The 23906-nt window shown below is 44.4% G+C and overlaps 1 protein-coding gene and 1 long non-coding RNA gene across 5 annotated transcripts in view; one reads left to right on the top strand and one right to left on the bottom strand.

The window, feature by feature from the left end:
- LOC147029588 (5'-AMP-activated protein kinase subunit gamma-1-like) overlaps nt 1-23906 on the top strand; it is an 88265-nt gene that overhangs the window by 55459 nt on the left and 8900 nt on the right. For 3 of the 4 annotated variants that reach the window (XM_085872739.1, XM_085872738.1, XM_085872740.1), the window contains exons 7-12: nt 1102-1228; nt 1343-1441; nt 1974-2139; nt 6431-6468; nt 23279-23425; nt 23640-23806. In XM_085872739.1, coding sequence (XP_085728865.1) covers nt 1102-1228; nt 1343-1441; nt 1974-2139; nt 6431-6468; nt 23279-23425; nt 23640-23756 — 694 coding nt within the window. In that variant the 3' untranslated portion in view covers nt 23757-23806. The remainder of the gene's footprint in view (nt 1-1101; nt 1229-1342; nt 1442-1973; nt 2140-6430; nt 6469-23278; nt 23426-23639; nt 23807-23906) is intronic. The other variant, XM_085872741.1, reaches the window with a different exon arrangement.
- On the bottom strand, nt 4295-23740 carry LOC147029589 (uncharacterized). Its single transcript, XR_015055954.1, has 3 exons — nt 23619-23740; nt 6336-6515; nt 4295-6080 (listed from the first exon to the last, which is right to left on the bottom strand). It is a non-coding gene; the product is annotated as an uncharacterized LOC147029589 (long non-coding RNA).

Genomic DNA, 23906 nt, shown 5'->3' with positions numbered 1-23906 from the left:
TGTTTGGAACAAGATCGTCGGTTGGAGGGGTACTCTGCTAATAATATTAATGCGAGGTCGAGGACGTTTTTTCCTGATACGTGAAATATCCCTGCAACCCGTGCTTATAGAAAACAGACTTTTCAATACCAACTGCATTTTCCATCAAATCATCATGCAAGTTCTTTTTCAAAATTTCTCCACGGGTTGGCGCTACTATGTTGAAAGTTTTGGGTCCATCGCTCAAGCGGTTGTGGAGAAAATGAATTTAAAAACAAATAAAGGTGAAAAAGGGAGGGCCTCGGCCAACGTTCCACAACATGGTCAAGGATGGTTGTAGATGCTTATTACTTTGTAATAATAATAATAATTTTAATATTGTATTGCATGTATAACATTTGATATGACAACAGCCGGGAGGTGCAGGCATCAAATTCCACAGCCGAGAGGTGCAGGTGTCAAATTTCGCAGCTGGGAGGTGCAAGTGTCAAATGGAGCAGCCAGGAGGTGCAGGTGTCAAATTTCGCAGCCAGGATGTGCAGGTGTCAAATGTGTAGCTGGAATGTGCAGGTGTCAAATTTCACAGCCAGGATGTGAAGGTGTTAATTGTGCAGCCGGGAGGTGCAGGCATCAATGGTGGAGCAGTCAAAGGCACAGCCATCACACATAGTTCATCACTAATCTGCGATCTTTGACAAAAAAAAATAAACTTTAAAATCACTCTGCACACTTTTACATTGCAAATCCTCTAACATAACTGCAGATGATAAATAGCAAGAAGAAACACAAAGGGAGGGAATTTATTTGTATTTTCAAACATCTGTGGTCAAGAAGTTTCAGTTGTTGCCATCTCAGGTGGGAGAAATGGTTGGCATCGAGTGGAAAGGACATTTTCTGTTGTCTGTCGGTTGTTCTTTCACAACCTTTCGTGTAAACATTTCAAAACGTCATTTTAATCATCGCCTTGGATAAATGATCGTTCAAGACAAAGCGAACCAGTACAGGAACATGCAACTTATTGACCCGCGGCCGCATCGTGGTGCATGATCCTAGCGACAGAATGTGTGGAAATGCATGTGCAAATGGTGTGGGCCTAACCTCTTTGCTCCCTGAATGTGACAGCCTATTCGAAGCTGTATATTCCCTCATCAAGAACAAGATCCACCGGCTGCCCATCATTGACCCTGTGTCTGGGAACGCTCTTTACATCATTACGCACAAGCGCATTCTGCGTTTTCTACACCTTTTTGTGAGAGACCCTGAATTATTATTATGCTCATACTCACTCACTTTTTGTACTATCGAACCGAATAATCTGACTTCAAAACACAATATTCATTTAAAGACCTTGAATACATGCCAGATACACAACTGGGCCAGTTGGAAGCTGAAGCTTTCAACCCAGACAAGTCAGATTAGCCTGCGGGGTCTGAAAGCATCATCGACTCATTCGATCCACAAGGTTACTCAGTTAAGAGCAACAAAGGATTCTCCTTTCAAAAGTGCTATTGATTATTGTTAATATCCTTCTAACAACATAAGAGAAGGAGGTTTTCATAATGTATAACATTTAATAACGGGTCAATATTTGACCTCATTGATTTCATCAAGAATAAATTACAACAACGCTCAATGAATTAGAGATTATATCGCAAGATCATTTGAAACCTCCAATTATTCTAATGGTCCCAACTTACTGTTTGCCTGTTCTCAGTTTTGTACACTGATGGTTTCATCATTCACAAACACAATGGCAGGAGCATTTATTTTTTTTAAATGATAATATCGAATGTCTTAAATCTATCGTGAGATACAGTACAGATGAAAAAGAGACGTACACCAAATATTTACTACTTCACTACTGTCAGTCTGATATCCATATATATTGTTGATGTTTTTGCTCTTCCATGAGCCTTTGTGTTGGAAAGAAAAAAAAATTCAAACAAAAAGATACACAGCTTCATGGCTTAAGAAGTCATTCCTTGTGCTTTCAGATTTCAAAGCTGCCAAAGCCCTGGTTCATGCGATGTCCTCTGGGTGACCTACAGATTGGAACATTTTCCAATGTAGCCACCATTCATACAGAAACTCCCATCATCGACGCACTGACGGTGTTCGTCCAACGACGAGTCTCAGCCCTCTCCGTTGTTGATGACAATGGTACGAGTGTCGGTGACTAAGGGTATTTAACTTGTTACAAGACGCAAAAATATAACTCGTTACAGCTGTAAGATCAGTTTGACCATGTCCTGATATATAAACATCAGATGGTATATTTAGTTGAACAATACATGAGTTCACAGGAACAATTGAAGACACAGGAAAAACCTCGGCACCATGGCTAAAATGCAAAATTCCTGCGAGGACTACTCCCTGGAAGGTAATGGAAAACTACCCAGTGTATTCATTCTTTTGAGACTGCTTCAGCAGTAGTAAAATGCTGGATATGGTATATTAGAGGTATACAATGTCCCAATCATGTCTCAGCCATAATTGGATGGAATAACCAATCAGCTCTCACCTAATCAATTACCCCAGGTGGATAGGATTTATCAAATAAATTAACTCCCATGCTCTTCTAGCCAAAGAAAGCTGTAGAAAGCAACTAAAAAAAGCTACAGAAGATAAACCCTTGTACATGTATACTGTATATACACTGTGTACAAAACATTTGGAACACCTGCTCTTTCCGTGAAATGGACTGATCAGGTGAATCCAGGTGAAAGCTATGATCCCTTATTGATTGCACCGATTAAATCCACTTCAATCAGTGTTGATGAAAGGGGGGGGGGGACAAGTTAAAAAGGATTTTTAAGCCTTGAGACGAGTCAGACATGGATTGTGTATATGTGCAAGGCAAAAGGTTTAAGTGCCTTTGAACGGGGTATGGTAGTAGGTGCCAGGTGCACCAGTTTGAGTGCGTCAGGAACTGCAACTCGTAGTTGCATTGCTGGGTTTTTCATGCTCAACAGTTTCCCATGTGTATCAAGAATGGTCCACCACCCAAAGGACATCAAGGCAGGCCAGTGGTCGAAAACGGCTCATTGATGAAAGAGGCCAAAGGAGGCTGAAACAAATTGTGCAGAGAAACAGACGGGCTACAGTTTGTCAACTGACAGTCCAGTCCAACATTGGTGCCGAAAGACCCATAAAAGAATGCGCAACAAGTCGTATCTTGCTTGAATGGGGTATAACAGCCGATGACCATACCCCTTCTGAAACCCATACAGAGTTACATTTCTTTCAGCAAAAACCAAGAACCTGCAGTTGCAGTGGGTTAAGGAACAAAAACACTGGACACTGGAGGATTGGAAAAACATTGCCTGGTCTGAGGAATCTCGGTTCATATATATATACATACATATATATACACATACATATATATACACATACATATATATATACACATACATATATATATATATACATATATATATATATACATATATATATATACATATATATATACATATATATATATATATACATATATATATATACATATATATATACATATATATATATACATATATATATATACATATATATATACATATATATATATACATATATATATACATATATCCATATACCCACACACACACACACACACACATATATATATATACATATATATATATATATATATATATATATATATATATATATATATATATATATATATATATATATATATACATATATATATATATATATATATATATATATATCCATATACCCACACACACACACACACACACACACACACATATACATATATATATATACACATATACATATATATATATATATATATATATATATATATATATATATATATATATATATATAGTTGCGGGCCGGGGGTCCGGTGGCGAGAACGACCACTCAGTGGGGGAGGTTACGTCGTCTCCCACCAGATTCTCCGAATTGTAGGCCGTCTCTCTCGCATAATTCCGTGAGGCGGCGGGTCGCTTAACCGACCGTGGACGCCAATACCTCCACCACATAGCGTAGGGTCTTTTTGTCTCGAACCAATCTACCTAATTAACTACGCAGTGTCGTCCTCCGTGGAACCACCCTCTCAGTACGCCTTGCCCAAACCAGACCACTCTACCAACTACCAACTACCTTTCCGGTTCGGATGCAGCGAGCGGATCTGCCAAGGCCGTACCTGCTGGAATGAACGGATTATCGGGTAAAAAGACCCAGCAAAAACCCAGATCCGAACCATGCTGGACCAATGAAAGAAAGGACGGAAACGAACTGGGAACATTTCAACAGTAATTTATTTACAAGAAAGAAGACACAGAGCAATACTTATCGTGGAATATACAAGCAAGAATTTACAATGTTCAAAAATACATACAGTTTCTACTTACAAGACGGGCCCACACACTCAGACACACACTCAGATGGTTTATTAAAAGACCCCCACAGCCAGAGAGGGAGAGACGAGCTGGGGGTCATAGTTCGCTTGGGTACCTGCACGTTGAAGGGAGGGCGTGCTCCACGGTGCGGCACCTGCTAATGGTCGTGCGGCTTGGCCCACAGTCACACGCGTGGGGCTTGTGCCCGTGGAGGAACCCGAGCGGAGCAATCGGAGTCCCAGGGCGGAGATCATGGTCGCGGACGGGACCCAGGAAAACTCCAACGAACACCAGCTAAATGCAGAACTCCACTCGAACGCCCCAAACTCCAGCTCAAACCGCACGACACACACCAACCAACTCAACTCCTCCAAAAAACTCTCACTCTTGAGACTGCTCTCCACAGAACTCTTGCACTGAGGATGGTGTCGTCTTTTTATGGACCTCCCTGAATGGGGCGGGGCCCGATGAAACAGACGTCACCGTCCGCCCAGATTGGACGGGGCTCCCATGGGTCCGCCCTTTTCTGGGCAGGGCATCGGCCAGGCACTGGCGAGGCCTGCCCACTCCATGCATGTGGACTCGACAAGAAAGAATTGGAGTGCTTGGAGAAGCCGAATAGGAACTGCGGACTGGACGTTTTTTCCCCGTGTGCTGTGGCCAGTGAGGCGAGGGTTGCAAGTGCTGGAAGGTACATATATATACACACACACATTGTGAGGGGTGGAGGTGAGGTTAGCAAAGAGAATGATATGTGATGCTTAATGACTGAACACAGAAAAACAAATCAGAACAGCTGTACACACAACAACACAACAGAGTTTATAAAGTAATTCGCTGGCACATTCCAGTTCCAGAAAAATTAAACCAAAAGCAATCACTGAAAACAGTGAACTACCGCTCACATACGACCTTATGATCCCATTGGGAGTGAACATCGAAAACAAAGCGTTGTGACCAGATAGCATACTTCGGTGCAAAAAAAAAGAGAGAAGGTAATGCTAATTGAGGTGTTAATACCAGTGATTTTGGACTAACAATGTCGAAATCAAGAAATTTACCAAATACCAAGTCCTCAACCATGAAGTGAAAAGGTCCAGAAAGCTGAAGAATGCCAAAGTTGTTCTCATGATGATGAAGAACCTCACAGAGGTATTAAAAACCATCCCTTGAAATATCTCTACAAACGAACTACAGATGGAAGTTGCCCTGGGCTCAATAACGGTCATGAAGAGAGCCCTCGGTACAAAACTTTGAAAACAGAAAACATCACAACTTGGTCCATGAATCGTGACCCCTTACCGAAATGAAGGTGGATACTTTGAGCCCACAATGGGAGGACTCCATTCCACATTCTGAAACCCACATATCTCGATACCACAACACACACACACACACACACACACACACACACACACACACACACACACACACACACACACACACACACACACACACACACACACACACACACACACACACACTTCTGTTATCGTCATCACTGAAAATATTGAAAATTTCAAATCAAAAGCAATCATTGAAAACATTGAAGTAGAACTTACGTTCTTTCGACTAACGATGCAGAAATCAAGAAACTGACCAAACACCAAAACTTCAAGCACGAAGTGAAAAGATCCTGGAAGCTGAAGAATGCCAAAGTTGTACCAGTGATGACAAAGAACGTCATGGGTATGATGATGAAGAACCTCACAGAGATATTAAAAACCATCCCTGGGAATATTACGACAAACAAACTACAGTTGGAAGCCGTCCTGGGCTCATTAACAATCCCGACAGTGAAAACCAAGTGCAAACCTTTGAACAGATGGTAAAGGTTTGCGCCTAACAATGCATTGTAAAGTTTATGCTCAATGTAAGCTGAGACTTAAATCTGAAAGTTATTAATTTAATCTTGTGTTCATAACTTTGAAGACGAACGATAACAATATGGATTAGCCATCCTATACCTCGTCACCCATTTCATACCTTTGTGCTTGCCACATCTCACGCTTGTTTCTCTGTGCCAAATTGTTTGGTATCACAATCTCCTCACTCTCGATAACTCTGTATTCTTGTTTCAGGGAAGGTCGTGGATATATACTCCAAGTTTGACGTCATCGTAAGTTGTTGGGCTGGGTTGTTGAGAAACTTTTTGTTGCTTCAAACCTGTAAGGGATTTACATTCAGATGGCATCCATTGCCAACGTACACTTGTGAACACACATTTGAATTCAGGATTTGCACACGATCAAAAATTAAGAAGTTCACAGAAAAAGATCACGATGGGTTGTTGATTGAAAAATTTAATATTAAGCATTGATTGTCTCCGAGATAGAAAATACATTTTTTGATGATGCCGATGCAGCTGATATGCCTGGTTTTGGCTTAATGGTTAGGGTGGTGGGCTTTGGATCCGAGTGTCCTGAGTTCAAATCCTGCTTGGCTGTTGAATTAATACCAGATGGGGTTGACTCAGCCCGTCATCCTTCTGAGGTTGGCAATCTGAGTACCAGCATGCTGGTGTTCTGCGTTGGAGTGGTGACTTATCCAGGATTGTGCCCAATAGCCCAGGAAACTGCTTTGGCAGCACTGATGCTCTGTACAGAGTATGGTCTGAATGGATGGATGGATAGACGCAGTTGTTTGAAATGGTCATTGAAAATAATCCTAAGGAAATCTCGCCCTCTACTGTAAAAATGAAAAGTGCAAGTTGACTTGATACAATCGAGCACAAGTTCAGAAAAAGCTTTCCACGAACAAAAAAAAAAAACTTTAAAACGTCGTTCAAAGCAGGTAGTTTTAGCACACCTTTCCAGAGTGACCAATATATTGTGACGGACTCGGTCTCTCTAATGGCCGTGGAGAATATCCTTCTATTAAATTGCAATTGGTCACTGACTTTGACACCAATACAAATTTTTATTACGGACCCTTGGCATCCAAAAGCTACATATATCGAACAAGCTGTTTCAACTGGAGCAGCTCGCCACCATTAAGAGCATTTAAATTGCATCACGTGGAATGTTGCTCCCAGGTCGCTGGCTCTATGACAGAAAACGACACTTGCATTCTTGCCGGCTTCATCCCTACCCAGTTTAGAACACGGTGCAGAACGGACAACTTGCTAGTTTGTTTTTTAACGGGCGACATGAGACTGCTGGAGAATTTACCAGCCTCAGTGGCATAATGCTTGGAGCATCCGCTGAGTCTGGGAGGTTTGGGGGTCAAACCCCAGCTGAGTCATAGGGGAGACTTAAAAAATGGTATGTGCTGCTTCCTTGCTTGATGCTCAGCATTTAAGAAGGATAGAGCACAGACAAACAACCATAAGTTGGCAATATAGTAGCACAGGCCAGGCTTTGATGGGCCTGATGGGCTCCTGCATCGAAGTTTCTTGGAAAGGAACTAATATGTTAAAGACGTGACAAAAGACTTTCCATAAGATCCAGGTCAGAGTTGACAAAGTAAAAAAATGGCGAGGAGAGCAAAAAGTAGTGCAATGTACTCAATAGACAGGGATGAAGACTCTGAAGTGGGAACAACAGGTTTTATCCGGACATGGGTGCAACACAGCACAGCACAGCATCAGAACAATGGCGGATCACGTGACTGTCCTTAACCACGCCCCGGTGCACCCATGTATGCATGCATTAGCAGAAACTACCGATACATCTTAAGTAGATAAGGCTCTGGGGCCAGATAATATGCACCTGACAGTATTGAAGGAAGTGGCTGAGCAGGTAAGCGAGATGTTAACGGATGTTTTCACGAGCTCACTCGAGTCAGGACAGGTACCGGAGGATTGGAGAGCAGCAAATGTAACACCATTATTCCATAAAGCATCCAGGGAAGAATTGGGAAACTATAGACCTGTTAGTTTGACTTCAGTTACGGGGAAGGTGTTGGAGACGTTAATTTGGAACCAGATGAGGAAACAATTAAATTGGTTGAAACTATTTAAATGCAGGCAGCATGGATTTACCAAAGGGAGATCACGTTAAACAAATTTAATGGAAGTCTGTAATCAGTGGGTTCACATAACTGGTACTCAGGTACTCAAGTGTGGTTACAAAAACAAAAAAACAAAATTCTTCTGTGATAACTCTGATTTCAAAATTTAAGTGTTCAAAATTAAGGTTATAAATAATAAGATTATAAGTTACATTTTAACCTTTAAAATAAAAAATAATATAGATTTGAGGAGAACATGCAAGCGACGAGGAAGAACAGGGGGTTTCTCAGCTCGTGTCGGTAACATTCTTCCATGATGATTCTGAAAATTGATTTACATTGATTTCAAAGTTGAATTGTATAAAATGAAGTTTATAAATCATAATAATATAACTTAAAAGCTATAATTGTAAGTTTATAACTTTTAAGATTAAAAAAAAATATCTAAGGAGAATGCGCTTCTGAAGAGGAAGAAGAAGAGGCTCAGGAGCATCCAGAACGAAAAAAAAATGAAAGAAAAAAAAAAGAGTGGTTTGCAAGTGTCTCTTCTGGAGTGAACATTCTGAGAGACCACTTACAAGTGAGATGCATACAAATCTGAGAGGCGCATTAAAAATCTGAGTGGCAATTGGGAAAGCAAATGAGCATGCTCGAAGCTAACAAATGTTTTTTTTTTCATGAGTACCAAACCATTTCTGCTGGTACTCATTGGAGAACCTAATTTAAAAAAATTGTGTGAATCCCTGTCTATAAAGCAGTTTCTGATTTGGTGGATGGGGGAAGGGCAGCGGATGTAGTGTGGGTGTGTAAATATATATATATATATATATATATATATATATACATATATATATATATACATATATATATATATATATATATATACATATATATATATATATATATATATACATTTATATATATATATATAGATATATATATATATATACATACATATACATACATATACATATATATATATATATATATATATATATATATATATATATATATACATATATATATATACATATATATTGTTACGGCCAGGGTACCGAGTGTATTATGAGGGGTTAGTTATCATTTGTCCTCAGAAGAACTGGACCTGGGGCCACCGCTCACAATTAACTTCGTGGTATGGTGGGTTGCTTTGCAACCATGAACGCCAATCAGGTAACCACGAGTTCCAGTGTCCGTCTAATTTGCCATTTAACTAGAGGTCATGTGACTTCCTGTCCAGGGAACATGCCCTCAGCGATGCACTAATCATATCTTGATTAGATCTTATTTAGGGTGGCCGAGCGTTTAATCGCTGGTGCATGCCGACTATGACAGGTGAATTAGTTTGGGAGTTACCTCCCAGTCTATCTAGTTTCAGACAATGCTGGATCAATGGAAGGAAAGGACAAGCACGGACAGGTTGAAACGTGAACAAGGAATTTATTAATAAGAAAAATAAATAAACTGAAGAAGTTTTTTATTTCCTTGTGGTGTAAATAGATGAATTCAAATCAATCAAAATAATGTCAAAGACATAAATGATTAAACAGGCATTGACAGAAAAATAGACAAAGAGCAGATACTTATCACAATGCCTTCCTTAACAATTAAACACGAGACAACGGTACCCAGCAGATCATTCAGGGGGGAGAGAAATCTGGTCTCGGCTTCCCAAGGTAGAAGTCGTCATGCGTCCAATAAAATGTCCCAAAATGTGTGAGCGCGCCTTGGTCCACTGCCAGTGCCCTGCCTCGCTGTGCACCCACCCGCAAACAGGCTCGAACACCAATCAACATCACGTCATCACCCCCAGGAACCAGGGACACCAAAAATCAGGTAAGCAAGAGCAAGTACCAAGCAGAACCAGCAGGAAAGATCCAACCCTCACCAACTGTCAGGAGCTATCAGGAGTCGTAACCAACGGAGAGCTGTAAGGAGCTGTAACTAACGAACAGCTGTAAGAAGCTGCCAGTAATGGTCAGGAACCGTAAGGAGCTCTCAGGAACCATAAGGAGCTCTCAGAAATTGTCAGGAACCGTAAGGAGATGTCAGCAATGGTCAGGAACCATAACCAACTGTCACCGACTCTCAGGACGACGGTCCTCCCATCGTTTTTATTGGCGACCAGTGTGGGCGAAGCCTCAAGCAGACTACAGCCAAGTCCAGCTTGCCTATTGGCGCATTGTTGCACCTGACCTCCAACCGTCAATCTCGCGATCATCCCTTCCTTACCACAGCAAGACGCAACCTCCAATCAACACAGGCTCGCCCACGACGCCAGGTTTGAGGCACTGGACGGGCGCCAAAGGGAGGCCGTTTGCCGGAATTGCCGAGCGAAAACGTGGGGCACCCACAAGACATCAATGGCGGCCATCGCCTCCCCGTTCAGCCTGACACGAGCAGGGGCAAACCAGCCTCCATGGAGCTGCCAGACGGGGTGTCGAGCGTCAACGGAAAAAAGGTGGATGTGAACGTCAGTGAAAGAGAGGTGGGTGTCGAACTTCAATGGAAGAGAGGTGGGTGAGGTAAATGATCCACAGCCATATTTGACCGTCAGAATGAATGAAATGTGAAAACCCGTGGTGTTTATAATCAAATATCCTGCCCGTCCAAAGTGTCGTGATGGAAAGGGGTAGAATTCGTCTCCGTTGGGCTAACGGCTATCTCTCGTATGAATGAACATGTCGTAAAGAGGAAAGGGCCATCCCACAAGAAAGGGAATCTGTTCTATACCCTTCTCCAAAGCATCAGAGTTCGAATCCCACCAGACAAAGGGGATGGGTCTATTCTGGACATGCATTTATGGAAATAACTGTCTGAGGACCTGAATATGTGCATTAGTCGGATCCGATTCTGAAATCCATAACAATATATATACATACATATATATATATATATATATATATATATATATATATATATATATATATATATATATATATATATTAGGGTGTTTCATTTTTTCTGAAGTGCAATAATTTTATCAGCACAGGTTTGCCTTTGAACCTTTCCTATAAAAAGTGCTTCATGCAAAATCTTAGCGAAATGGGACCGTGTTAACAGGTCGCACACTTTTGAATGGTATGTTGACGTTTTTAGCAGCGTCTCGCGTAGCGAACGCTGCTCATAGAGAGCTCGGCGTTGTTCATCTTCTTCTTGTTCTTCTTTTTATGAAGACAAAACCTTAATCTCTTGGCCTCAGCTCTTGTATAGACAAGATCCGGATCTCCTTAAATACTGAGCACATGTACGGTGCCTTTTGAGAGCGTCTATCATGAACTTTTAAATATTGTTACGAATTTGGAATTCAATTGCACACAACATACAGGTTCCCTGAGTCAGCTATGTCGATAATTGCATATCGATATGTCGATAGCAATACCGATATGTCGATAGCAGATACCGTTCTTCGGCTGCTGGACACGTATCAGATTGCTGACAAGATCATCGGTCTCTCATTTGATACGACTGCGTCCAACAGTGGCATGATTAGCGGAGCCTGCACCGTAATTGAACAGTCCCTTGGAAGACCTCTTCTTTGGCTGGCATGCCGACATCACATTCACGAGGTGGTACTGAAGAACACCTATGAGCTCCTCTTCGGCTCTCCCCCAGGTCCCGACATTCCCCTCTTCAAACGATTCCGAGGAAAATGGGACGTCTTGGACAAGACATCTGCCGGTACCCTCAGCGACGAACAACCCCTGGATGAGTGGAGCGAATCACAAAGGCTGAAGATGATAGACTTCCTCAGGAGAGTCATCCATGATGCAGCCCACCCAAGAGAGGACTATCTCGAACTCCTTCAGCTCTCTCTTCTCTACCTAGGAGGATGGAGCGGAGATCTGCCTCGATTTAGAGCCCCTGGAGTCTACCATCAGGCGAGATGGATGGCAAAGGCTATTTATATCCTGAAGATTGCCCTGTTTTTGCAACAACTGGAGCTGACGAGTTCGGAAAAACGCGGAGTCCGACGACTGGCCCGTTTCGTCAGTCTCATTTCAATCAGATTCTGGCATGAGGCAGCTGTCCCAAACTGTGCACCAAAGAATGACATGGAGTTCTTGGCGATTCTCCAGGTGTTTGTGGATAGAGAACTCGGGTCAACGGCAGAGAAGGCCCTCCAAAGGCACCTCTGGTACCTCTCAGAGCAAGGAATGGCCCTAGCCTTCTTCGATGAAGGAGTGTCTCCTGATGACCGGGCGGCCATGGTCAAGAACCTAAGCCATCCAGCAACCTCGGAAACACTCAAGAGACTTGAAAAGAAGAACTTCACTCTCCCTGACGGTCTTTCCAAATTGGTAACAGGGCGAACACTAGAGGCCATTGGGATCTTTGCTGGGAGGATGGTCACAACCCATAACGTGGAAGATGTTTTGCAAGATCCACGAACTCGAGCCACCGTCCGAGGCCTGCAGGTCACCAATGATGCAGCAGAGAGAGGAGTGGCACTGATACAAAAACTCTAAGCCCGAACCGAAGACGAGCAGCAGAAGCAGTTCCTCCTCAAAGTTGTTCATCATGACCGCAAGACCGTCAAGAGAACAAAGGCTGGAGTGACTGCTAAGTTCCCTCCTGCTCCTTGAGCCCAACGATTTGATTGCCCTGCTCTACATTTCTTTTTCATAAATTTTTTTGTTAATTTTCAGTTCAATAAACGTTCGTTGCAATTTTTTGTCTTCTCCTCCATTTGATTTTTTCGAAGTTTCACTTGAAATGTGGAATCTTGTCCAACTGTGGGACCAGTAAATATTGACGAATCAAACCAAATATTTATGAGTCATAAGAAACAAGGGGACACCTCTTCTGACAATTTTCAACAAATTTCATTTTTTTACCACCATGAGTGGAACACCCTAATATATATATATATATATATATATATATATATATATATATATATATATATATATATATATATATATATATATATATATATATATATATATATATATATACGTGTGTGTGTGTGTGTGTGTGTGTGTGTGTGTGTGTGTGTGTGTGTGTGTGTGTGTGTGTGTGTGTGTGTGTGTGTGTGTGTGTGCAATGTACATATACACTTTCAGGATGAATCTGATAAGATACCACATAGGAGGTTGTTAGCTAAGCTGAGGGCTTGTGGAGTGGTTGAACAGGTCGCTAAATGGATTTCTCAACTGGCTTAAGGATAGGAAGCAAACGATGGCTGTGAGCGGGAGGATGTCTTGCTGTCAGGATTTTAGTGGGGTACCTCAGGGATCAGGACTCGGACCATTATTATTCATAATTTGCATCAATGATTTGGATAGTGGGGTTAAGAGGAAGCTTTCCAAATATGCAGATGACACAAAGCTGGAGGTAAGATACAGTGGATAGCAGAGATTGGAAAGGGGGGAGGGGGTGATCAGATTCAGAAAAGTCTCAATACTTTCAGACTGGGGAAAAAAATTGGAAGATGTGAAATTCACACGTGGAACGATGGAACAATGGAACGATGTTTCAAGTGCAATGATGTTCACATCAAGAAAGGTAAGATGCTGAGGTGGGAAAGAATAATGAAAATAGAGATTACATGATGGTAAGGGGAAATCTTGGAGAGTGTCACACCAAAGCCAACTCGTGGAGCTCCACACCTGCACACGGTGGGTCATGTGATGAAAGACAATGGCACATCACGTGACCCACAACTGTTAAATAAAGAGCTAATTCCGATCACTTTTTCTTGATTTACTTGACTTATTTAGCTGCTTGTAGATTACCAGTACAATCCACTTCATCAAGTATATAAAATTTATCTTTATCTCTGCACGGACAATGCACCACAGATGGGTTCATATTAGCCTTGGTTGGCAGCCAGTCGAGGAGAAGGAATTCTGATCTCAAACCATGGTGGCTGTGCTCATTATCCAGCTTCTTGTGCCTCATGGGTTACCTTGGGAGAGGATGAAGGCTCGGGGAGGAAACCCTGAAAAAAAAACTCGAGTGGAGCCCCGAAGGTAGTCTGATACCAAATTCTGATATGCTTCCAACAACTTCAGCTGATCCAGTACCAAATATATTGACGAGTTTATTCCTTGAGATCGTCTATCGATGTCGAGAGAGGGGTTCTAATGCCTCAGCAACTCAGAACCTCCTCATCACCCTGCCCAGGCTTGCACACTGGAAAGGACACTCCAGCTTCGCTGTACAGCATCAACACATCACGGGAAGCAGCAGCTACCAGTTTTAAGATGTCAGCTCTTCACATTGCAAGCTGGAATGTATGCACTATGTACACTGGCATTACTGATGACCAACTGCAGGTCAACAATGCCCGCAAGACAGCTGTAATTGATTGAGAACTCAGCCAACTCAACATCAAAATCACTGTACTTCAGGACACAACACTTGCCAATTGCGGACCACTCAGGGAGAAACATTACATGTCCTTGATCTGGAAGAGTAAAAGTGCTAAGGAGACCCGTGAGCACAGGGTAGGTGTTGTCATGAAGCATTCACCGCTGACAATGATTGAATTACCTACATACGGCTCCAAAAGGCTCTTGACGATCTGCTTCTCAACCAATGCAGGCTCTCTCAACTTCATGTGCATTTATGCCCCCCCTCCATCCCCCCTCACACCCCACTCCACTCCACTACCCAACACTCAGTTCTTTGTCTGATGTCAAAGATCAGTTTTATATGGCTCTGGACCTTTCCATTGGTAGAATCCTCAAACAAAAAGGTCTGTATCTGCTGGGAGACTACAATGCTGGAGATTACTGGAACTGTGCTGTTTTAGAAAACTGTGTCACCAACAGTTTCTCCTCGACCAAACTGCAGCATGAGGTATGTCGACATCCAAGCTCTCATCACAGGCACCAGTTGGATCTTATCCTCACCAAGACATGCGGAACACAAACATCATCAATCTATACAAAAACAAGGGAAACAAAAGTGATTGCAATAATTACAGAGGCATTTCCTTACCGGGTACAGTGAGAAAGGTCTTTGCTCAAGTCCTCTTGGGAAGACTGCAGACCCTGGTGTTGCACATGTATTCAGAATCCCAGTGCGATTTCTGATCTGGATGGTCAATTTTGAACATGATCTTCTCACTCAGGCAACTGCAGGAGAAAAGCCATGTGAAGCATCAGCCCCTTAAGTCAGCAGCAGAAGTGACTGAGTCAGCAGAAGTGGACTCTTGAAGCTGCGACAGAAGATCGGCTGCCAACCTGCACTGCTTGGTCTGATATTGTCATTCCATGAGAACACACATAGCACTGTGAGCTGCAATGGAACGATGTTAGGGGAATTCAGGAATAGCAGCTGTGTGAAGCAGGGCTGTGCACTGGCACACACACTGTTTCGGATATTCTTTCCTCTGCTGTTGTTGTATGCCTTTGGAGGTTTCAGTCAGGTCAGGTATGGGAGCATGCGACAGAGCAGCGCGTCGCTGCGTCCACTTTCCATCGCTACTCCAGGGGCCTCCGTCTTGCCATCCCCCAGGCAGATGCCTGGCCGATCCCCATCTACTTGAGATGCTGATCAACCTTTTGCAACTCGGAGGCACATGGTCAGCTTGTTGGCTTCCTCCACTCACCAGGCTCCCTCGCTGAGAGAATATGCTGAGCAGGATCAGCGTCAGGAAAACGAACCACATGTCCATACTGCCGCAGCTGACGTGCACGGACTATGCAGGTAACAAATCTCATTTGAGTCTCTCTCAGCAACTGCTCGTTGGACACAAAGTCCGACCAATGATAGGTAATGATTCTCCAAAGAGACTTGGTACCAAAGGAATTAAGTGACCATCTCAGATTCCTGGTCAGAGTCCAAGTCTCACATCCATAAAGTCAGACTGGAAGCACCAAGGACCTGAAGACTCGGACTTTCGTCCTCCCGCACAGGTACCGACAGCGACAGCACCTCATAAGTCAGTAAATCCATGACTCCCCAGGCCCGACCCAGACATCTGTTGACCTCTGGCTCACAGCCAGCAGAGACATGAATATCACTGTCAAGGTAAGTGAATCTCTGCAGGACCTCAACATCCTCACCAGAAACAGGCACAGACAGGACAGCAGCATCCAAAATGTCATTGAAAGCCTGGATCTTAGTTTTGACCCAGGAAACCCGCAATACCAGTGGTTCAGACTCCTCATTCAGCACCTCGGGACCCCCAACAGGATATCTAGAGTCTCCGCAAAGATGACTGCATCATCTGCAAAATCAAGGTCAGAGATCTTGACATTCCCAAATATTGCACGGCAGCTTGATCTCGCCAACATCCTCCCCAGAATCCAGTCCACACAACTGCTGAAAAGTGTGGGGGCCAAGATACACCCCTGACGAACTCCAGTAACAACTGGAAATAAGTTAGAGATGGTATTACCACATTTCACAGCATTCTCAGTACCAGAGTATAGTTCAGACATCAAATGGATCAGTTTTGGTGGCACACCACGAAGACCAAGAATCCTCCAGAGGGCATCCCGATTCACTGAATCAAACGCTTCACAGAGAACAACATAGGCTGCAAGCAGCCCTCCCGAAACTCCCGGCTGCGTTTGGTGAGAACCCGAAGAGCAAGGATACGGTCAATCATTGACCTCATTGGTATAAAGCCTGACTGCTCTGGACGCTGGTGCTCAAGCAGATGGTGGTGAGCCCTCTGAATAATTATCCGAGCAAAGACCTTGCCCGGCACTGAGAGCAGCGTCACCCCTCGATAGTTGTTGCAGTCTTGGCGATCACCCGTCCCTTTCCAGAGAGGGACAACAAGGCCCCTCTTCCAGTCAGTTGGGATGATGCCTGTGTTCCAGGCAGAGCACAAAACTGCATGCAATGACACAAGTGTAGCTTTCACACCAGCCTTGAGAAGTTCAGCATGGGTGCCACAGATCCCTGGAGCTTCACCCCATTTCAAGCGGCTCACCACAGCCCGTGTTTCCAAAATGAAGGTGGACCACAGTTGATTGGAGGGTCAGCAATAGGGATTGTAACACCCCCGATGTCCAACTTGACAGCTGGTGGATCAGCCTGGTACAACCACTCAAAGTAACTGGCCCAGCCGGCCTTCACTTCAGACTCCTCTGTCAAGAGCCCAGCACCCTCTGCTCTAACTGCAGTACACCGAGGGATGGGCTTGGATGAATGCAATGTGCAAATTCCCCTGTAAGCAGGACAAGAATCACTTGATCACAGGTGATGCTCTACCCCCTCACAGATTCCTCGCACATAGGCCTCCTTGTCCACCCTCAGTGCAAGTACAGTTTTACGCCTCAGCTCCCTGAACAGCTCAGCTCTGCCATTCAGCCCGGCCCTGCGACTCTGGTCAATGGTATCCAGTGTCCCTTGAGAGACAAAATACTTCTTTGCTTTCTGGTGAGTTCCAAGACATCCACATGCAACATCAAGGACGGTGGTCTTGAAGGCACTCCACAACTCTTCAGGATCCCCAAAAGCAACCAGACCCTCCAAATCTCCACTCAGCCTGTTTGCAAACTCCTCAGCTACCCTTTCATCCTTGAGCTTGCCAACATCCAGCCAAGGCTGGGATCATACCATTCTCCTGGATATAAGGTTCAACCTAAGAGTAACTCCAACAAGCCGGTGGTCAGTATTGAGGAACTGAGCACTCTGGTGGACCCTCCAGTTCTGTATCATCCTCCAATGACCACCAACAAGCACATGGTCAATCTCCTTTGCCAGACTGCGTTGGAATACCAAGTCCAGCGATGAACCTGTGGGCACTGAAACCATGAACCAACCACCCTAAGTCCATGACTTCTTGCAAAGTCAAGGAACTTAGTGCTATTCTGGTTCACAGATCCAGACCCATGGGCACGAACACATGTCTCATAACAATCCCCATCAGTTCCAATCGATGCATTGAAATCCCCCAAGACTAGAATTGTATCTCGCTTGGGTCACTGATCAACCGCAGACTTGAGCGCAGCAGAGAATGTGTCCTTCACGTTGAGATCACTCGCCTCAGTCGGAGCATAAACAGAGACCAGGGAAATGACACCTAAGGAGTGACGAATCCTTAATCTCATCATACACTTGTTGACCGGTGTTACCTCAATTATCATTGGGGTCAGCTGGTTGGACACAGCTACAGCAACTCCTTGGGCATGGTAACCATCAAAGCAACCAGACCAATCGTGGGTGGAACCAGCCGCCATGATTTCGCCGCAATTCAGTCTCTGAACCTTAGAGAGTGCTGCAATCCCGATGTCCAAACGCTTGAGTGCAGATGATAACAGAGACAGTGATCATCTTGTCTTTGGGATCGGACATTCCAGGCACCCAACCCAAAGGGAGCGCCTCAGGTTAAACCATGGAGACCGCCGTCTGGTGGACGACACCTCAGCACCACCCTGACACACTCTCCTGCAATCTGACACGGGAATGTTACCCCGTGGTTTCCCTTCTATCATCAAAGATTGGGGGTCCAGAAGGCTTTGTCCCAATCCCGTCATCCGGTGAGCTGCCCTGCGAAGGGAAGCTGCACAGGAGGTACTCCCACGGAGTGGGTTTTCAGATTTTTTATGCTTCTGGAATGTTTTGTGGAATGAAGGGTTTTCTGGTGGCCGGAGTGCAAATCCTGCCACCAGCCTCCTAATAAGAAGTAACCCAACTGCAGGAGGATGTCCACAGACACAGTCGTGCACTAGACATGGATGGCTGTTGGCTCATATAGAGCTCCTCTGCCCTTTGACAGGTTTTGTTCTTCATCCTGCTGGGTGTCCATGTCATGCACCCTCCTCAAACTTGTTGGTGGAGATGGTTTAGTCGCCGATAACCCGACCATGGAGCAGGTTGGTGCAGGTTTTCATGGTACCTGTGGTACCAAGTAAGTCACAGATCTCGTCTGACCTGACCAGACCTGTATGCCTTTGGAGGTTTGACTGAGGGTATTTACCTCCACACCAGGACAGATGGGAAACTGTACAACATCGGAAGTCTTCGTGCAAAGACAGGGAGGTCCGCATCTAAAAGTTCCTGTTTACAGATGATGCTGCAATGACAGTACATGAAAAAGATCAATTGTAAACGACTGGTAAACCAGCTCCCCCACACCTAGAAGGAGTTTGGACCGACTGTCAGTGTCAAAAAACGTCGTCATGGGTCAGGATGTGGAGACAACCCCATATCACCATCAAAAACCATGTCTGGGAAGCAGTTCAGAGCTTCATTTATCAGGGGTCCACCATCACCAGTGACCTCTCCCTGAATGTCAAAATCAACAGCAGGATTGTCAAGGCCACGGCCGTCGTATCGAGGCCGAGCAAGCGTGTGGGCAAATGGCACATGGACAGAGAAGACCAAGCTCCGCATGGACTACGCATGTGGTCTCAGCACCGTTCTCTATGGAAGTGAGTCCGAGAAAATGTACGCAGGACATGACAAACACCATGATGCCTTCCACCTCCTGTACTGTGGATGTGAATGGATTGTTCAGTAGGACATATGGTTGGACTGCCCAGCCACAATTCAACCTGTGGCTGCTGGTTGTATCATTTCTGGAAGCACATCTGTGCCGCTGATGCAGTTCACAATACCAGTAAGCTGGTCCTCATTTTGCTGACCTCGGAAGGATGGCAGGCCGAGTTAACCCACCTGGTGTTATTTCAACGGTAGATGGGTGCTCAAACTCGAGATCCCAAGATTACGTTACAATAGACGTAATTAATGGACGTCGTCACGGTCCAAGAATACATAATTAATAGACATACTCACGTGGGTCAATGGAAGCTTTACAGACAGACCGTGTTATTGTGTGTGTGTGTGTGTGTGTGTGTGTGTGTGTGTGTGTGTGTGTGTGTGTGTGTGTGTGTGTGTGTGTGTGTGTGTGTGTGTGTGTGTGTGTGTGTGTGTGTGTATGTGTATATCTATGTGCGTGCGTGTATCCATATACATGTATACCAGCAAATACAACCCATTGCTTCGCTGATGGAAAGATTCAGTGGGGAGGAGTAAGGGGGGGGGAGAGATAGAAGAGGGGTGGAGGGGAGGGAGAGAGGACAGAGGGGAGGGAGGGAGATAGAGGAGGGAGATAGAGGAGGGAGAGAGAGAGGAGGGAGATAGAGGAGGGAGTGAGAGAGGAGGGGTGGAGGGGAGGGAGAGAGGTCAGAGGAGAGGGAGAGACAGAGGAGAGAGGGGGTAGAGTGAGGTGGGAGGCAGTAGAGAGAGGAGGGAGACAGAGAGAGGAGGGAGAGAGAGATAGGAGGGAGACAGAGAGAGAGGAGGGAGAGAGAGGAGGAAGTGCAGCGAGAGAGGACAGAGGGGAGGGAGAGAGAGAAGGGAGGGGGAAGGGAGAAGGGAGGGAAGGGTGGGGTAGCTCGGTGTGGTGAGTCATGGGGGAGCTCAGAAGGGGGTGAAGAGCGAGGAAGGGGGGGGTTGAGGGAGCGATGCACCACCAAATGTCGCTGTACACTCCGGGATGGAGGGTGGGAGCAAGGAAGATGTGGGGGAGAGGAGGAGGGGGTAGAGAGAGAGTGAGGAAGCGAGGAGGGGTGTGGGAGCAAGGAAAAGGGGGGGGGGAGTTGTGGACGGATCTGGATAAAATTTTGTGGATTGGTTGGGTGTGTGACAAGGACGAAATGGTTAGATTTTGGTGAAGATTCGTAATCGGATCCGACTAACAGAATTTTTAAAGTGATTCTTCACCATTGAGAGATCGGGCCAAAAACGATATGTAACACGATATCTCAAAAAGTTGTGGACGGATTGGGATGAAACTTGGTGGATATGTTGGGTGTGTGATCACGATGAATTGCTTCGATTTTGGTGAAGATTCGGATCCGGATCCGACTACTAGAATTTCAAAAGTGATTCTTCACCATTGAGAGATTGGGCTAAACTGATATATAGCAAGATATCTCAAAAATTTGGTGGACAAGTTGGGTGTATCAAAAGGACAAATTGATTCGATTTTGGTGTCGATCCGAATTTGGATCTGGATACGAGAGTTATTTAATTTTTAAGTGATTCTTCACCATTGAGAGATTGGGCCAAAAACCATATAGTACTGTATAGCATGATATTTCAAAAATGTATTTGGCCCGAAATGTTCTCATGGATCAGGCATTACGTGGCGGAGGTGTGCCCTCTACTGAGTGCCCTTCAACTTCTTTTAATTCGATCTTTAAATTAATTTATTTTGCCTTCCTAACTCCAGAGATACCCCAGGGAGAAACCTGGTGAGGCTGCGTTTGCGTAAATCCCACTCGTTAATTATTATCGTTGTCCTGAATCAAGTTATTTGTGTTACACTTAATGAAATCTGTTCAATGAAGCTGGTTAATTTTGTCACATTCCCATATCTTTCGTTCACTCAATATAATTCTCCAAACAGAAGAAAAAGACAATTTTAATGCTTTTGAAATTTCACATTTTCTTGTGTATGTATGGAGGAGGAGGGAACATAGCCTTGCTTGCTAAAAGTAAATAGGTTGACAGACTTAGTTACAAGACTCGTTATTTCTTTAAATTATCAGATTTCACTCCAGGTTTCGACACTTATTTAGTCCGGACGATATCCGATCCTCAAAACCGAAATTATATTTCGATGATATACTTTAATTAGTCCGTGAGAGTAGATCATGGAACAATCGCATCAAAAAAAAATGCATGAAATCATTCCAAGCTCCTAATTTGAAAACGATAGTACTTACAGAAGCGATGTATACAGTAATTCATAGCTACGATGAACAGGCATTTGATAATAGGAGTGAGGAATGAAAAAAAAAACTGTGTTGAAATGAAATCGTTGCTGCCTGTTCCAAGTCAAAGCATAGTTAAGCAGGCCCAAAAAACATGGCGGCTCCAGACCTCAGTGAGGTGACCCACCTTAAGACCCCAGAGAATGAGGTGGCCAAGGATGACACCTGTTAAAGGAAATAATTAAATTAGGCCGTTAATTATTTCAAAAGGGGTGACTTAATTAACCCAAACACCCAATTTTCACTCTTACACTTCCTTGGCATTCCCTCAGTAAGCATGCAAAATTTCAGGCTGTTCGGTTTCATGGTTTTGGAGTTATTCAGGAGACACGCATGCGCACACACACACACACACACACACACACACACACACACACACACACACACACACACACACACACACTTTATGAGTGTACTAGCAAATACCACCCGTCGCTTCACTGATGGGAATACAAAAGGGGGGGGGGGAGAAAAAGGGGGAGAGAAAGAGAGGTGGGGGAGAGATGTAAGGAGGTAAAGGGGAAAAAGAGAGGAGGAGCGAGGAGGGAGGGGAGCGAGGAGGGAGGGGAGGTGGGGGAGCGAGGAGGGAGGGGAGTGAGGAGGGAGGGGAGCGAGGAGGGAGGAGAGTGAGGAGGGGTGGGGGAAGGGAAGGCAATGAGATGAAGGGAAGGCAGACGTGCAGTGGAGTGCTAATTACGATTCATGCCGTCTCATCAAAATGATTCTGCATAGAATAACAGTGAAGATGGAAACAAAATAATGTCTGAAATACATTTTCTACTGGTCATACGATAAATACTGCCCAGAGACAAACACTGCCCAGACATGTCCGGGGATAAACACAGTCCAGAAACAAACACCGCCCAGAGATAAACCCCGCCCGGACACATCCGGAGACAAACACTTCCCGGAGATGAACACTGCCTGGACACATTCAGAGACAGACACCATCCGGGCATAATCACCGCCCGGATAACTGCACGCAGTACATAGAACCATTTTGGAAATCCACGGAGGCATTCATAAGACCTTCGACACTAAGACATAACACGTTAGTGAGCCTCAGACGTGACAATACCGAACACCCCTCCCACTGCCCTTCCCATTTGTGCACAACATTACATGGTCGCTATGCACACTTATTTAACAATTTCATTAATTTAGTCTTCTCATGCTACCCTCCATCAATTTCCACTGGCATCCCAGTGAAATTTTACTCTCATGAAGTCACATGATTGGTGAACCTCCAAAAGATTGGATCAGTCATGTCTGTTTTCATGCAAACAGAATCTTGCTGCGGAGAAAAACTACAACAATTTGGATGTGAGTGTGACTCAAGCCCTTCAACACCGCTCACCATACTTTGAGGGTGTCGCAAAGTGCTGCAAGTGGGAACCACTGGAAGAGATTGTATCAAGGCTTGTACAGGCTGAAGTGAGGCTTCTTTTTTCCTTTTGTCTTTTCAGTATGCAACGTTTATCTTTGAGCCAGTTTAATTGCAAATGCTGTGAAGATGGTGTGCTACAGGATGCTACACCACCTGCCTGAATTATATTTGTGATTAAACAGTAATATTGAAATGCATGATTAGACTGTTATTTGGAGTCATCAGTACTGTGATAATAACCGTGGTAATGTGATGAAACAGGTGCACCGGCTGGTGGTCGTGAACAATGAGGACAATGTCGAAGGGATCGTGTCCCTCTCAGATGTTCTTCAAGCTCTCATACTGTCTCCAGCTGGGGTGGATGCCCTGCATGACTAGAAAATGGCATGCACCATGTGTAGGCCGCACACACACAAATAAATCTGCTGGTAAGGAACACTGCAAACATTTATTCATGTCAGTATGCCACATTGGTCTGTGAGTCACCTGAATACATCCATGGAGCAATGAATGATACATAATAATAAC

Source organism: Eptatretus burgeri, chromosome 3 (assembly GCF_056783735.1).
Source record: "Eptatretus burgeri isolate ZD-2024b chromosome 3, Ebu_testis_v1, whole genome shotgun sequence".
Lineage (NCBI taxonomy): Eukaryota > Metazoa > Chordata > Myxini > Myxiniformes > Myxinidae > Eptatretus > Eptatretus burgeri.
This window is presented reverse-complemented; position numbering and strand designations above follow the sequence as displayed.